Genomic DNA, 15099 nt, shown 5'->3' with positions numbered 1-15099 from the left:
GTTAGATTATTGTGGGGAAGCTAGGAATGCTCTTCTCATTGGTCAAGAGTTGCAAAAGTTGGGTTAGGAATTGTTAGTTGCACTGGTGCAAGTGCTCACACAGGGACTAATTCTTGCAAAGCTACCTGCCAGAAAGGTATAAAAATAGGGGTGTACCGCTGAGGTCATTGCACTTGCTATCTTTGTCACAGGATATTTAATGGATGGCCTTTGTTGGGAAATAGAATTAGGAGTACGGTACTTGTTAGGAAGTTAGCATTTGGGTAGGACAGTCCCAGTCAATGGGTAATTTTCACAGGTTGATCGGTTGAGATAAGAACCCCATTTCCGGCTTAGCTAGTGACGAAAGTAATTGTCATGAAGTTCAGGGTTGCTGTAAGAATCCAGTATTAGAGGTCAGTGGATCCAGTATGAACACGTTCACCAATATTTAAATCATTGCCTTAAGTGAAAGTGAATAGAAAGCATATGCTGCTTAAGAACCAGGGACCCAGGTTCAATTTCCGCCTTGGGTCACTGTCTGTGTGGAGTTTGTACATTCTCCCTGTGTCTGTGTGGGTTTCTTCCAGACGCTTCGGTTTCCTCCCACACTCAAAGACGTGCAGGTTAGGTAGATTGGCTATGCAGCCTGGGACATGAGATGGAAACTCACCCAGTCCATCCTGTAAAATGGTCAAAATTTTAAAGTTTATTTATAAGTGTCACAAATAGGCTTACATTAACACTGCAATGAACTGTGAAAATCCCCTAGTCGCCACATTCTGGCACCTGTTTGAGTACACTGAGGGAGAATTTAGCATGGCCAATGCACCTAACCAGCACATCTTTCCGTCTGTGGGAGGAAACCAGAGCATGTGGAGGAAACCCGCACAGACATGGGGAGAATGTGCAGACTCCACACAGTGACCCAAGCCGGGAATTGAACCCGGGTCACTGGCGCTGTAAGGCAGCAGTGCTAACCACTGTGTGACCGTGCCAACCTGCCCTGAGTGGAGCAGAGATAGACCAGCCATGGATCTAACTGAATGGTGACAGTGGGGAAACTCAGGCTGCTATAAGACTTTATCATGTTTCTTTGCCGTGTGTGAAAGCTGTTTGTTGATGGGGATTAGGGAAAGGCAGCAGTTGGTACCTGAGCACTGGCTGGGCTCAGATCAGCGCACAGTGGATGTTGTCCCAGGGACAGGGAACAATAAAGTTGCAGCCAGTTGAAGGCGGGGACTTCCGATGTCATGGCGACGGAGACTTCCGGTGTCGTTGGCGGGGGATTTCCGGTGTCATGGCGGCTCCCGGCCGCAGCTGAAGTGGCGGCTCCGAGTTGATGCTCGTCCCCGGGCAACGATGTCAACGACGCCGACCGAGCGGCAGGGAGCGGTGGGGGATTTGCGGCACAAATCCAAGGTGGAGCTGCTGGAGCTGCTGAGGCGGCAGAAAAACCTCCAGGGAAACCGGTGAGGGGAAGGTGCCGGGGGAGTGGGTCACTCTGCCGGCTGGGGCTGACGGTGGCAGAGCCAAGGCCGCAGTCTCCAGCTGTACAGAAGCTGGTCTTCACTGTCCTCCGATCCAACTCCCTATACACCCAATCTGAAAAGCACCTCATGTGTGCGATGTCCAGGTTCTGGTGCTGGGGAGTATTGATAAAATCTACAAATACCCACCATCTATTGTACTGGGTTTTCCCTGAGCAGACTGTCAAAGTCATTTGGCAGAATGTCTCATCACCAAAACTTTTTAAAAACATTTTTTACTCCATCCCTAAAGTTAGAAGGCTGATGCTCACAGTGGACTGGGCAAATCTGAATCCATTCCTTGTTTACTCCAAAAACACAATTCAAATTCCAATTGAATCCAATTCATGGTACCCACAAAAGAGAGAGCGAGACAAAATCCAAGCTGACAAGATAAGGCAATGTACCCTATCTTGGGTTTGATCCGATGATGCAAGATTTTAGCCAAGAGGCCTCATTACATAAGAATATAAGAAATAGGAGCAGGAGTAGGCCATCCAGCCCTTCGAGCCGGCCCCGCCATTCAATAAGATTATGGCTGATCTGTCGTGTCTCAGTTCCACATTCCCGCCCTCTCCCCATAACCCTTAATCCCCTCGCTTATCAAAAACCCATCAACCCGCGTCTTAAAAATATTTAGCGAGGCAGCCTCCACCACCTCAACGGGCAGAGAATTCCAGAGACTCACCACCCTTTGAGTGAAGAAGTTCCTCCTCAACTCTGTTCTAAACCGCCCCCCCTTTATCTTGAGGCTGTGCCCCTTAGTCCTACTGTCCTTTCTGAGCGGGAAGAGCCTCTCCACCTCTATCCTATCCATCCCATTCATCATCTTATACGTCTCAATGAGATCTCTCCTCATTCTTCTAAACTCTAACGAGTACAAGCCTAGTTTATTCAGCCTCTCCTCATAGCTCAATCCCCTCAACTCCAGTATCAGCCTAGTAAACCTCCTCTGCACTCCCTCCAAGGCCAAAATATCCTTGCGTAAGTACAGCGCCCAAAACTGCACACAGTACTCCAGCTGCAGCCTCACCAATGCCCTATACAGCTGCAGCAAGACCTCCCTACTTTTATATTCAATCCCCCTCGCTATGAAAGCCAGCATCCCATTAGCCTTCCTGACCACCTGCTGCACCTGCAGGCTGGGTTTTTGCGACTCATGCACAAGGACCCCGAGGTCCCTCTGTACCGTTGCCTGCTGCAGTTTTTCGCCCTGTAAGTATTATTCCTACCAAAGTGGACCACCTCACACTTGCCAACATTAAATTCCATTTGCCATTTCCTGGCCCATTCGCCCAGCCTATCTAGATCCTTCTGCAGACTCTACCAGAACCTGCAAACAAGTGCCACAACATCACTTATCTGGTGATAGGAAGGGCCCTCTGGTCGGATCCTTCTTGCGTGTCTTTTCTCCGTAAGTTCCACCAACACCCACTAACTTTGGTGCATCTGCTATGGGGGACAGTCCTTTTTGCCATCTCCTTCTCCTTTGTAAAGCAGATCTTAAAAGAGATGCAGTGTTTTTTTTTAAGTTTTGTTCTGAGTAGCTCCATAACATAAGATTTGGCACTTAATGGGTTGTTCTCAATGATGCATGCCGATATAAAAAGCAACTGCTACTTGGGGACCATCAAGTCGGAGTTTGGTCTGGTCAAATCTTATTGGCCTTCCAGTGCAAAGTTGTCCCTGACTAAAATTTGCAGACTGCTATATTCCAGATTTATTCCATTTGAACTATTATATAATCTGCTCTTACGAATTCTGTGAATGAAGTAATTTTTTTGGTAAAATCAAGTTAGGATACAAAACAAAGAACCATTTGACACATCTTTTTCAGCACTCCTCAAATGTACCACTCAATGTTTTAAGCGTAGCTGGTTTATGAATGGACTATTTTGTGCAGGACTCCATAGATGAATCCTACTTAAAAATTTTTAAGCCATTGCTATCTTGTTTTTTATTAGGATAATTAAATGGTAAAGGAGGAGAGGTTCTGAAGTGTATTCAGGATAAATTTCTTGATCTGGTCCAACAGGAAGGAGGTGTTTTATAAAGTGCCACATAACAGGCTTATCAGCGACATTGAAGCCAATTAAATAAAAGGAACAGTGACAGCTTTATTATGAAGTTGGCTGAGTGACAGGAAACAGAGAGTAGTGGTGAACAGTTTTTCAGACTTGGAGATGGGTATTCAGTGAGATTTCCAAGGGATTAGTACTCAGACCACTTCTTGGCATATGTCAGTGACATAGACTTGAGTGTACAGGAGACCATTTAAACCTTTGCAGGTGATGCAAAACTTTGAAGTATTGTGAGCTTTGAGAAGGATCATGAAAAGCTTTGAGGATATAGGTTGGTGGCAGATGAAGTTTAATGCAGTAAAGTGTGAAATAATTCATTTCAGCAGGAAGAATAAAGAAAGACAATATAAAATCCAGGCTGCAATACCAAAGGGGGTTCATAAACAGAGAGGACTTTTTTTAACAGGAGACCTGGGAGTATATGTATATAAATTGTTGAAGGTTTGCCCCCTCGAGCCTGCTCTGTCATTCAACTGGATCATGGCTGATTATCTACTTCACTGCCATTTTCTCACACTTTGTTTTGCTATCTTAATACCTAGAAAACTATTGATTTCTGTCTTGACCATACTTGAGCTTTCACAGTCCTCTGAGGTAGGGAATTCCAAAGAGTGATCACCCTCTGAGTGAAGAAATTCCTCCTCATCAGTCCTAAATGGCCTGCCTCATATCCTGGGACTAAGTCCCCTGTGTTCTAGACCTCCCAACCTACCCTCTCAAGTCCTGTAGGAATATTGTTTGTTTCAATGAGATCACTCCTCATCCTTCTACATTCTGGAGGCCCATTCTCCTCAATCTCTGCTAGGACAATCCTATCATCACAGGAAGCATGCTGGTGAACATTAATTGCATTCCTTCTCTGACAAGTACATTCTTTAGGTAAGGAATCCAAAACCACATGCAATATTCCAGATGTGATCTCTGCAAGGCATCGAGTACAAAAGCAAGAAAGGCAGGGTAAACCTTTGTATTATGTTCAGTTGTGGGCACTGCACATTAGGAAGGATGTAGTGGCGTTGGAGAGGGTGCAGATTTGCCAGGATAGTCCCAGGGATGAGGGACATGGCTGGACTGGAGAGACTGAAGGTGCTCTTAAGAGAAGCTTGAGGAGATTTGATAGGTGTTCAAAATCACGAGGGATCTAGACAGAGTAGATAGAGAGGAACTGTTTCCTTTGGCGGCAGGATCATGAACTAGAGGACAATGATTCAAGTGATTGGCGAAAGAAATAGCAAGGAAATGAGGAAAGTTTTTTTTCTATGCAATGAGTGGGTAGTATCTGGAATGTACTGTCCGAGAATGTGGTGGAGGCAAATTTGTTGTGACTTTCGAAAAGAATTTGGATTTGCTCCTGGTGAGAAAGAATTTGCAATGCTACAGGGAAAGAGCAGGGGAGTGGGACTAGCAAAATTGCTCTTACAGAGAAGTGGCACAAAACGGTCTTTTTTAGTGCTGTGACCAATTTATGAATCATTCCATGTGCTTGTGGGTGAAAATGTGATACAGAAAGTAAATTCAGAAAACATAAACTTACATCAAGTTATTGAAAGTCTAGATTAAATGGACTTTAAGTATGTCTGATTCCTTAGCAGCAATGTTCTAATCTAACCATCTAAATTACCGTTTGTTTGTTCAGGAGGTTTATCCAAAGCTTGCCGGACAAGGGTGAGCGAATCGCCGAGTTCATAAAAAAGCTGGAAGCAGCAATTTTTCAGCATGAGGAAGTGGAGCGAGCAGCTGAACTGCTTTCAGCTGTCAAACTGGAGTTTCAAAAGAAGCAGCGAGTGATAACTTCTGACCAGGAGGAAATCCTCCAGCACGAGAGCACAACCTCAACTCGAACACCAGGACAGGTTGCCAGAAAGAAACTGAAGGACTGCGGTGAAGCTGAGAAAGATGAAAATGTCTTGTTGAATGTTGAAACTATAGACAGAGATAAACTAAATCGGGAGAAACACAGAGGATTGGAAAAAGATACGACCACAGCTACGAGTGCTACAAAAAGTGAGAACTCTCTCGATTCTCTGGGGGGCAGCCAGAGAACCATATGTATGCAGCAGGAAAAAAGCAATCACGTCCATCTGCCTGTCACTGCAAATGATCTGGAAGCAGACTTTGTCAGCAGAGCCGACTTGCTTAGTGACAGGCTTGACAATATCGGTCTGACAGATAATGGGCACAGAAAAGTGCCTCATAAAATCAATAAAGATCCAACTTTAATCGGTGACGTAAAATTTAACAACAATCCTTTTCAAGCTCTGCATCACCAAGAAAGGAAAAGACCTAATTACATTGATATATTGGAGCACAGAGCCAAGAACCCAGTGGTGAAAAGAGCACAATTTAAAACTAACCAGTAAGTTTCATCTCTGGTTTTCAAAACGGAACATGTACGAGGATCTGCTTATCTGCTGACTGAAATTTCTGTGCATTCATAGCCTCATTGAGCCCTACAGTGCAGAAAGAGGCCCTTCGGCCCATCGAGTCTGCACCGACCATAATCCCACCCAGGCCCTACCCCCATATTCCTACGTATTATACCCACTAATCCCTCTAACCTATGCATCCCAGGACACTAAGGGGCAATTTTAGCATGGCCAATCAACCTAACCCGCACATCTTTGGACTGTGGGAGGAAACCGAAGCACCCAGAGGAAACCCACACAGACATGAGAAGAATGTGCAAACTCCACACAGACAGTGGCCCGAGCCGGGAATCGAACCCAGGTCCCCGGAGCTGTGAAGCAGCAGTGCTAACCACTGTGCTACCGTGCCACATTGTTGGATCTCGCAATTTAAATCCAAAATATTCAGGTTTCTTTAGGACTTGTTATTCCAGAATTTTCTATTCAAATAATTGTTACTACATTGTGGTGTGCCTGGCTATTGTTTATCGCAAGGTTACATCAATAGAAATGTACAGAAATTTCAGTTTGTTATATTTCAGACCTTTAGGCCAAAATCTTTACTGTTGGTGCGTGTCTGCTTTTGTATCTTTGTGTGGCCATAATAGGAGCCTTTGCTGGAATTTTAATGAGGCTTCACAGTTAAAAACAATTGCTCAGCGCTGCATTCTGGAGGCCATTAGTGATAGGCAGTAAATGTTGGTCTTGCTGTTTTGTGAATGAATTAAAAAAAAATTGACATTGACTTTCAACAGTTCGGCATATCAGCATCAAATATACTTGAATGTCCTGTTTAAGCTACATAGTGTTTAGGTAAGCTAACGTGAAAAAAACATGCAAACTATTTATTTCCTATCTCAAAGATTTGCTTAAAAGCACTCTTCATGGGGTGTTATGAATTCTGATATCTGTAGCTTACGTTCTCTTCAGATTTTTTTTTAAAGTGTCAGTTTTACAGTGGCCTCATTCGATAATTAGAAATTGATCCTGCTTTTAAGGTATTTTTGCTCCACGGTGCCTTTTGAATTGCAGGCATGCAGGAATGCATGGTGTGTGTCCTGCTTTTCAAATGCAAATAGCTGTCTTGGTGTAATGGTACAGTCCTGCTTACCATTAAAGATGAAAGTTTTCTATAGAATCCTTGTTGCTAGATCTTCTGCTCATGATGCTACATGAAGCTCTTTTTAAATATTGTAATGTTAACCATAGAATCCCGACAGTGCAGCAGAAGACCATTCGGTCAACTGATCCAACACCTACTCTTCAAAAGAGCATCCCACCCAGGTACCCCTCTCCGCCCTATCCCTAACCCACCCATGGCTAAGCCACCTAACCTACACGTCTTTGGACACTAAGGGGCAATTTAGCATGGCCAATCCACCTAACTTGCACGTCTTTGGACAGTGGGAGGAAACTGCAGTGTCCAGAGAAAACCCATACAGTCAGGGGGGAGAACGTGCAAACTCCAAGCAGTCACCCAAGGCCAGATTCAAACCCTGGTTTCTTGCGCTGTGAGGCAGCAATGCTAGCCACTGTGCTGCCCTTGTTCTTGCAACCTCTGAGTAGTTGGCTGTAAAACATTACTTTTGTAATGCTTCATGATTGTCTTTTCCACAGGTTGGAGGGTCTCCAGTTTTTCTATATAAATATTTGTTTCTTTTTCGCACCAGCCCGCTGCCTGAATCCCCCAGTACATCTCCAGACCAGTCACCTGGCAGGTCTGTGCTGATGCTGTCTCCAGCAGAACGAAGGCTAAGAGACCGGAAACATCTAGATGAAATCACAGCTGCGAGACTGCCCCCGCTTCACCATTCTCCTGCTCAACTTCTGTCTCTGGAAGAGTCTGGTGAACTACAGATATTACAGAAACAAAAATATGAGGTATGAGCAATGAACAGACACGTGCAATAAACATGTGGGTGGCACAGTGGATAGCACTGCTATCTCACAGTGCCAAGGACCTGGGTTCAAATCCAGCTTGGGTCACTGTCTGTCCGTAGCCTTCATGTCCTCCCTGTGTCTGTTTGGGTTTCCTCTGAGTGGTCCGGTTCCTTCTGTGCTGTTAGGTGCGTTAACCCGAACAGATGTTTTCACAGTAACTTCATTGCAATGTTAATGTAAGCCTAATAAATTTTTAAAAGATGTTTTTGCCATGAACATTTATAATAGGCAAAATACCAATTGTATAAAATTACAATTTCCTAATTTAGCTTTTGCTTCCTTCATCTTGAGACCGCAGTATTTAAACTCGATTCAATTCAGTTTAAAAATCTTTTATGAGCTTGAAGATGGTAATGTAGGGGAAGCAGTTTGTAAAAAAACTTGGCTACTGGTTGTTGGCAAACTAGTTATTTCCCACCTTAAAGATTTGTTTAAAAGCACTCTTCACAGGGTGTTAGGAATTGTGATATTCTGTAGCTTATGTTTATGTTCTCTTCAAATTTTTTTTTAAAGTGTCAATTTTACAGTGGCCTCATTCAATAATTAGAAATCGATCCAGTTTTTAAGCTATTTTTGCTTGTTGTGGTTATTCAATATTCAGATCAGGTGTAACTGGCTGGGTGAAATTGTTTGTTTGTAATGAGAAAGGGAGCTCTCATCTTTCATTAGCTTTATGGGAAATGTGAGCTGTATGTTCAGTGATAAAACTCTTCATCTTAGAATCATAGAATCCCTACAGTGTAGAAGGAGGTCCATCGAACCTGCACTGACAACAATCCCACCGAGGCCCTATCCCTGTAACCCCGTGTATTTACTCTGCTAATCCCCCCCCCGCCCCCCCAACAGTATGGGGCAATTTAGCATGGCCAATCCACCTAACCTGCACATCTTTGGAGTGTGCGATGAAACTGGTGAACTGGTACACCCGGAGGAAACCCATGCAGGCACTGGGAGAACGTGCAAACTCCACACAGACAGTCACCCAAGAGCAGAATTGAACCTGGGTCCCTGGTGCTGTGAGGCAGCCACCGTGCTGCCACTGTCTGCATGATAACCAAATCCCTCTATTCCAAAAAGAAAAATAATTTTAACTGTCAATTTCTTCAGTTTTGAGATTAGATCTATGTGCTGACTATTCACTTTCAGGCTTTACTTTTGTTTAAGAAATAGTGATCCTAAGACTGAGCAATTTGGTGGAGCTTGGTGCGGCCATTGTTTCTGGATTCTCAGTGGTAGTATCAAACAATGTTTTGTTCAAATGTTGCGAAAATGTTCCCTTACACTTTCGTGCATAAATACATCCAGTAAGTAAACTCCTTATGTACTGAAAGGAAACTCTTTGCTTTTTGCTTTGACCTTCAAATGAAAAGGAACATTTTCTTTTGCAGTCCATGCAGGCCAAGCTAGCAGCAGAGAAACTAGTACAAAGATTGGACATTAAAATAATGAACTTTAACCCGGAAGCTGCAGCCAGTACAGCGTTTCGAGGATATAGGGATCGGGAAGACAGTAACTCTTCAGATGAAGATCTAAGCTGACCGCTGTCTTTTCAATAATGGAAGATTGATGGTTGTGCTCCTGTAGTGACACTTCAGAACCTGGAAACATGTTCTCCTTTATCAAGATCTATGCAAATACTCTTATTACAGCACATGACATTGTTTTCATGCACAACTTTACAGAGGCTAACACTTTTTTTTACTATTTTAATTGAATTGCACCAGTGTGAGTATATTCTGTAAGTGCATTGATGTGAAGTGTTGAACGATGAGAAATGAGAGTGAATGAGTGCATCTTTACACAATTGAAAGTGCTAACTATTGACAATTCAATTTGCATCAACGTGGTCCATTTCACTTACTTGTACCATTTCTGCACTGCACACTTTTGTTCATTGGAAAAAGTGAAACTATTTTTCTATTTTACAGCAGGGTAAAATTATAGTTGGAAAAAATCGATCAGTTAAAAGTACCATGTATGCTTTGTTGCGTGCACCGTTTTAACTTAAGTTATTGAAAACTTGTGGAGAAAGATAAGAGAATTTTTATCACTGGATGTTGCTATCAAATTCTGTCACTAAAACAGTGTTATATTAAAAAGTGAAGTTAGCAAATTGCAACATTTGAAGGATTACTTTTGTAAGGCAATTTAGTTACAAACTAAGTTTGTAGGTTAAATTAATTTACTAACCCGATCCATTCGATTGCACTTTTTTTTGTGCAGTTTAACTAAAATTAGTATAACCAGCACAAAAAAAATCACAATTTTAAGCATAATTTGAGGTTGACACAACTGAGTTCCTGTGATCTTTTGTGCTAGTTTTAAAAATATTGTGTTGGCCCTGGTCTTGGCTACAACACTGGCGTCGTCGGCGTCACTGTCTTCTTCCACTCATGTTCTTTGGGGCCTTACGTATTTTGTACTGGAAACAATCTCACGCAAGGCCTTAGTTTGGACACGTTGAGTTGCTTCCTTTTAACAACAACAGCCTGCTTTTATCAGGATGTTTTAATTTTTATCTAACGTTTGGAGCCACATTCCAGGTAGAAAATTGGCACCTTCAGGACAGGAGAGGAGAAAAGGTGATCCTGATTTTTCTCAAAGATAACTGGAACAGTGGCAATCCCTATAATCATTCAAATTGAAATATTTTAAAGGTATGTACTTTTACAGTGTTATTTACCAGCAAGGCATTCATACAGGAAGATGATTGATATTCTGATTTTTTTTTTTACAAGAGGCATTTTAACAACAAAGAAAGAAAAATACAGTACAGGAACAGGTCCTTTGGCCCATCAAGCCTGTGCCCATCATGATGCACTAACTAAACTTAAAAAAAAATTCTGCCCTTACTCGGACCATACCCCTCTATTCCCTCCCTATTCATGTACTCATCCAGGTGCCTCTTAAATGTTGCTAATGTGTCTGCTTCCACACTTCTGGCACCACATTCTAGGCACCCACCACTCTGTGTGAAAAACATCCCCCACACATCTCCCTTAAACTTTCCCCCTCTCACCTTGAACCTGTGCCCCATTGTAATTGACACTTCCACTCAGTGAAAAAGCCTGTGTCTATCCACCCTGTCGATGCTGCTCATACTTTTGTACACCTCTGTCAAGTTAGCCCTCAGCCTCGTGTCTTTCCAATGAAAACAATTCCAGTTTATTCAACCTCACCTCAGTCAACACTCTTGAGATCCTGGTAAACCTTCTCTGCACTGCCTCCAAAGCTTCCACGTCCTTCTGGTAGTGTGGCGATCAGAACAGCACACGATATTCCAAATGTGACCTAACCAAAGGTTTATATAGCTCTTTATTTTCTCCCCCTTCCACCCTTCTCAGACTTTGCCAGTTAATTATATATTATTTCTTCTTTCATGTTTCTGTCGCGAAAAGTACTCTTCTTTTGTACATTTGCCATGAAGTCAAACTGCATTTCCTAGAGCAAGTGTATAGTTCTGCTTGTTTTTTTGTTGTGTCAGCATCACAGACAATCATTTTCTGCCATGATTTATATGGGCAGCACTAGCTAAAGCAGGCAAGGCATGCAGAAATGGTAATCCTGGTGATGAAAACTTGTAAATGGAAATAATCTAAAAATGGCTGTTGAAGATTTCAAGTGATGGGACTCTATTTCCTTTGGCAGCTTGTTCCATTTTGAGATTGTCCTCAGGAAGATGCTGTCTTGGAAACAAATAGTCTTTGTAGTTTGTTGTGGGTAGCCACCTTGTGTTCTGTCATTGCCAGAGGGCACTGGCACCCGTTTCCATCAATTCCCACCAGTCTAATCTACATTTCATATAACGTGTTTATTCTTCACCCTCTTCCCTTCCAGATCTTTAAACAAGGATGTCACACACATGTGTTTGCCATACCGATTCATACAAAATCTTTGGATTGCTTCAATCTTGTTCATGCCCCTCATGATGTAAGGATCCCATGCATAATTTGTCTAATCTAGGTTTGGATGAACAAATGTTTAGTAAGCTATAACTTTGATCTTTTTGTTGCAATACCAAGGAATCCTACTTAGAAATCCAAGAGTCCTGTTTTATTTGGCTGTTAGTTTGTTGAATATGGAATCTGCATTGAAGATTGCTTTAAGGTGAATCCCCAAGTAGTGTTATTGGAGAACTTGATTAAAGAACTTAGCTATCTTTTGGTGGATCATTTTTGGTGGCAGTGTTAATGATATAACTTTTCTAGCACTGACTACCATCTGCTATTGCCATTTTTGCAAATCCAGAAGATCATCTTGCAGTGAATGGATATGATAGAATCATAAAATCCTACCATGCAGAAGGAGGCCATTTGACCCATTGAGTCTGCACTGATCACAATTCCACCCAGGCCCTATCCCCATAATCCCATCCGTTTACTCTAGCTAGTCCCCCTGACATTAACGGGCATTTTGCCATGGCCAATCCACCTAGCCTGCAAGTCTTTGGACTGTGAGTAGAAACCAGACCACCTGGAGGTAATCCATGCAGATGCGGAGAGAACATGCAAACTCCACACAGTCACCCGAGGCTGAAATTGAACCCGGGTCCCTGGCGCTGTGAGGCAACAGTGCTAACCACTGTGCCACTGAAGTGTAAACCACACAGTCATCTGATTTTTTTTTTATTTGTAGGACATGGTTGTTGCTGGCTGGTCAGCATTTATTGTCCATCCCTAGTTGAGAATCAACCATGTTGCTGTGGCTGTGGAGTCACATGTAGGCCAGACCAGTTAAGGACAGCAGATTTCCTTCCCTAAAGGACATTAGTGAACCAGATGGGGTTTTCCAACAGTTGACAATGGTTTCATGGTCATCAGTAGATTCTTAATTCCAGATATTTTTTATTGAATTCAAATTCCACTGTGGCACGATTTGAACCTGGGTCCCCAGAATATTAGCTGTGTTTCTGGATTAATAGGCTAGTGATAATATCATTCGGCCATTGCCTCTCCCCTTTTGACTTGTTGGAAGGTTGTTTATGTATACCAAGAAGAAAGGTCCCAACGCAGTCCCCCAGGTCACTGGGAGAGACCACATGCAGGAGAGAATGATTTCCCCATCACCACTCTTTGTCTTCTGCTGGAAAGGAAGTTCCAGACCCAATGTGATTCCTTGTCATGATGTTTGACGTGAGCTTTTCATGAAGAGCTTTGTCAAAGGCTTTTGAGAAATAGTGCCTTCTGGGTTGTTTACTTCAAGTCTCAAAAGAAAACAAAGTCGCTGACCATCTAAACACTGTTTCAGTCGATCTTTACAACTGAGTTTACAATAGGGTTTACAGCCATGCTGATTATCAACTGAACATCATGAACTTCACTGTTCTTCATGACAAGAGAATGAACAATATGCTCAGCTAGTGAGAGATACAAGTATGTAGTTTTTTGGCTGCCTTTTTTTGATTATGCCACAGATATTAGCTCGTCTCTGCTGGATTGGTAAGTACAGTAAGAAGTCTCACAACACCACGTTAAAGTCCAACAGGTTTATTTGATAGCAAAAGCCACTAGCTTTCAGAGCACTGCTCCTTCGTCAGGTAAATGGGAGTTCTGTTCACAAATAGGGCATATAAAGGTACAAAATCGACAAAATAATGGTTGGAATGCGAAACTTTACAGGTAATCAAGTCTTAAAGGTACAGACAATTAGAATGGAGAGAGCACTAAGCACAGGTTAAAGAGATGTGTATTGTCTCCAGACAGGACAGTTAGTAAGATTTTACAAGCCCAGGCTAGTGTGACATGAGCCCAAGATCCCAGTTGAGGCCATCCTCATGTGTGCAGAACTTGGCTATCAGTCTCTGCTCAGTGACTGTGTTGTCATGTGTCGTGAAGGCCGCCTTGGAGAACGTTTACCCGAAGGTCAGAGGCCGAATGCCCATGACCGCTGAAGTGTTCCCCAACAGGAAGAGAACACTTTTGCCTGGTGATTGTCGAGCGATGTTCATTCATAGTGTTGGTTATTTCCTGAAAGAGATTGGTCAATAATGGAACCAGTTTGTCAGCTGTTAATTTTAAAATTCAGAGAGGGAGTTAATGTGGATCTGGAGTTTTGGAAGTATTACCTACAATAATTTGAAAGCACTCTTTACTCATGAGGCTTAGTATGTGTGATAAGTAATCACCGCCTAAGCTGGCTTTGTGTGTTAAATCTCTGTAAATACACTGGAAATTGATCAATCCTTGCTGTTTCTGCTTTATCCTTAGCATCGCATATAACTCAGATATTTTGACATCTGAGACACTACTTCTTCCTTTTTGATTTTTTTAAAGTTAAAGTTCATTTGTTAGTCATAAGTAGGCTTACATTAACACTGCAATGAAGTCACTGTGAAAATCCCCTAGTCGCCACACTCCGGTGCCTGTTCACGCACACTGAGGAAGAATTTAGCATAGCCAATTCACCCAACCTGCACATCTTTGAACTGTGGGAGGAAACCAGAGCACCCAAAGGAAACTCAGGCAGATATGGGGAGAATGTGCAAACAAGCCGCGAATGGAACCTGGATCCCTGGCGCTGTGAGGCAGCAGTGCTAACCACTGTGCTTTTACTAATGAATGACCATAAGTTCTTGGGGTTCTCCATAATTGAGGTTGTAAGGCATTCAGACCCCTCATAATCCTGTACTTTAGCAAGAACTTTTTTCTTTCCTTCCAGTTCTCTTCATCTACAGATTTCTTACCCTTGTTATAAAGAAGCTGCACTCGCTCTATGGGGCTCTCTACAGGACCATGGAGATTCAAACTAACATTAATAGGTCTATCCCAGTTAGCCTGTGTTACTCTGTTTATCCTTTCCTAACATTTTAATCTGCAAGTAAATATTTTGTGCAGGACTGTTCCCAACTGTTCCCTTTCTTCACCGTAAGTGTCCCTGTCTGCATCAATGGGCATGAAGTAGAAAGGGTTGAGATCTTCAAGTTTTCAGGTGTCCAGATCACCAACAACCTGACCCACCCCCTACCCCCTGCCTACTCTATAGTTAAGAAAGCCCACCAATGCCTCTACTTTCTCAGAAAGCAATTTGGCATGTCAGCTATGACTCTCACCAACTTTTACAGATGCACCATAGAAAGCATTCTTTTTGGTTGTATCACAGCTTGATATGGCCCCTGCCCTGCCCAAGACCGTAAGGAACTATGAAAAGTCATGAATGTAGCCCAAT

The 15099-nt window shown here is 42.8% G+C and overlaps 1 protein-coding gene across 1 annotated transcript; it reads left to right on the top strand.

Moving 5' to 3' along the window:
• Positions 1–1269: 1269 nt before the first annotated feature.
• On the top strand, positions 1270–10305 carry polr2m (RNA polymerase II subunit M). The gene is made up of 4 exons (XM_080214368.1): positions 1270–1451; positions 5226–5945; positions 7665–7875; positions 9324–10305. Exons 1-4 carry the CDS (start codon positions 1342–1344, stop codon positions 9471–9473), a joined length of 1191 nt encoding a protein of 396 aa, XP_080070494.1. The 5' UTR covers positions 1270–1341; the 3' UTR covers positions 9474–10305.
• The last annotated feature ends 4794 nt before the right edge of the window (positions 10306–15099 follow it).

The sequence above is a fragment of the Carcharhinus amblyrhynchos genome, chromosome 28 (genome assembly GCF_965287045.1).
Source record: "Carcharhinus amblyrhynchos chromosome 28, sCarAmb.v2.hapA, whole genome shotgun sequence".
In the NCBI taxonomy this organism is placed as follows: domain Eukaryota; kingdom Metazoa; phylum Chordata; class Chondrichthyes; order Carcharhiniformes; family Carcharhinidae; genus Carcharhinus; species Carcharhinus amblyrhynchos.
The sequence above is the reverse complement of the archived record's forward strand: the minus strand, read 5'-3'. Positions and strand labels throughout refer to the sequence as shown.

Bases quoted from the DNA above. Each gene is read 5' to 3' on its own strand.
- polr2m (XM_080214368.1), top strand. From the start codon at position 1,342: ATGTCAACGACGCCGACCGAGCGGCAGGGAGCGGTGGGGGATTTGCGG. The intron at 5,946-7,664 runs GTAAGTTTCATC...TTTTCGCACCAG, and splicing joins GCACAATTTAAAACTAACCA to CCCGCTGCCTGAATCCCCCA. The intron at 7,876-9,323 runs GTATGAGCAATG...TTTCTTTTGCAG, and splicing joins TACAGAAACAAAAATATGAG to TCCATGCAGGCCAAGCTAGC.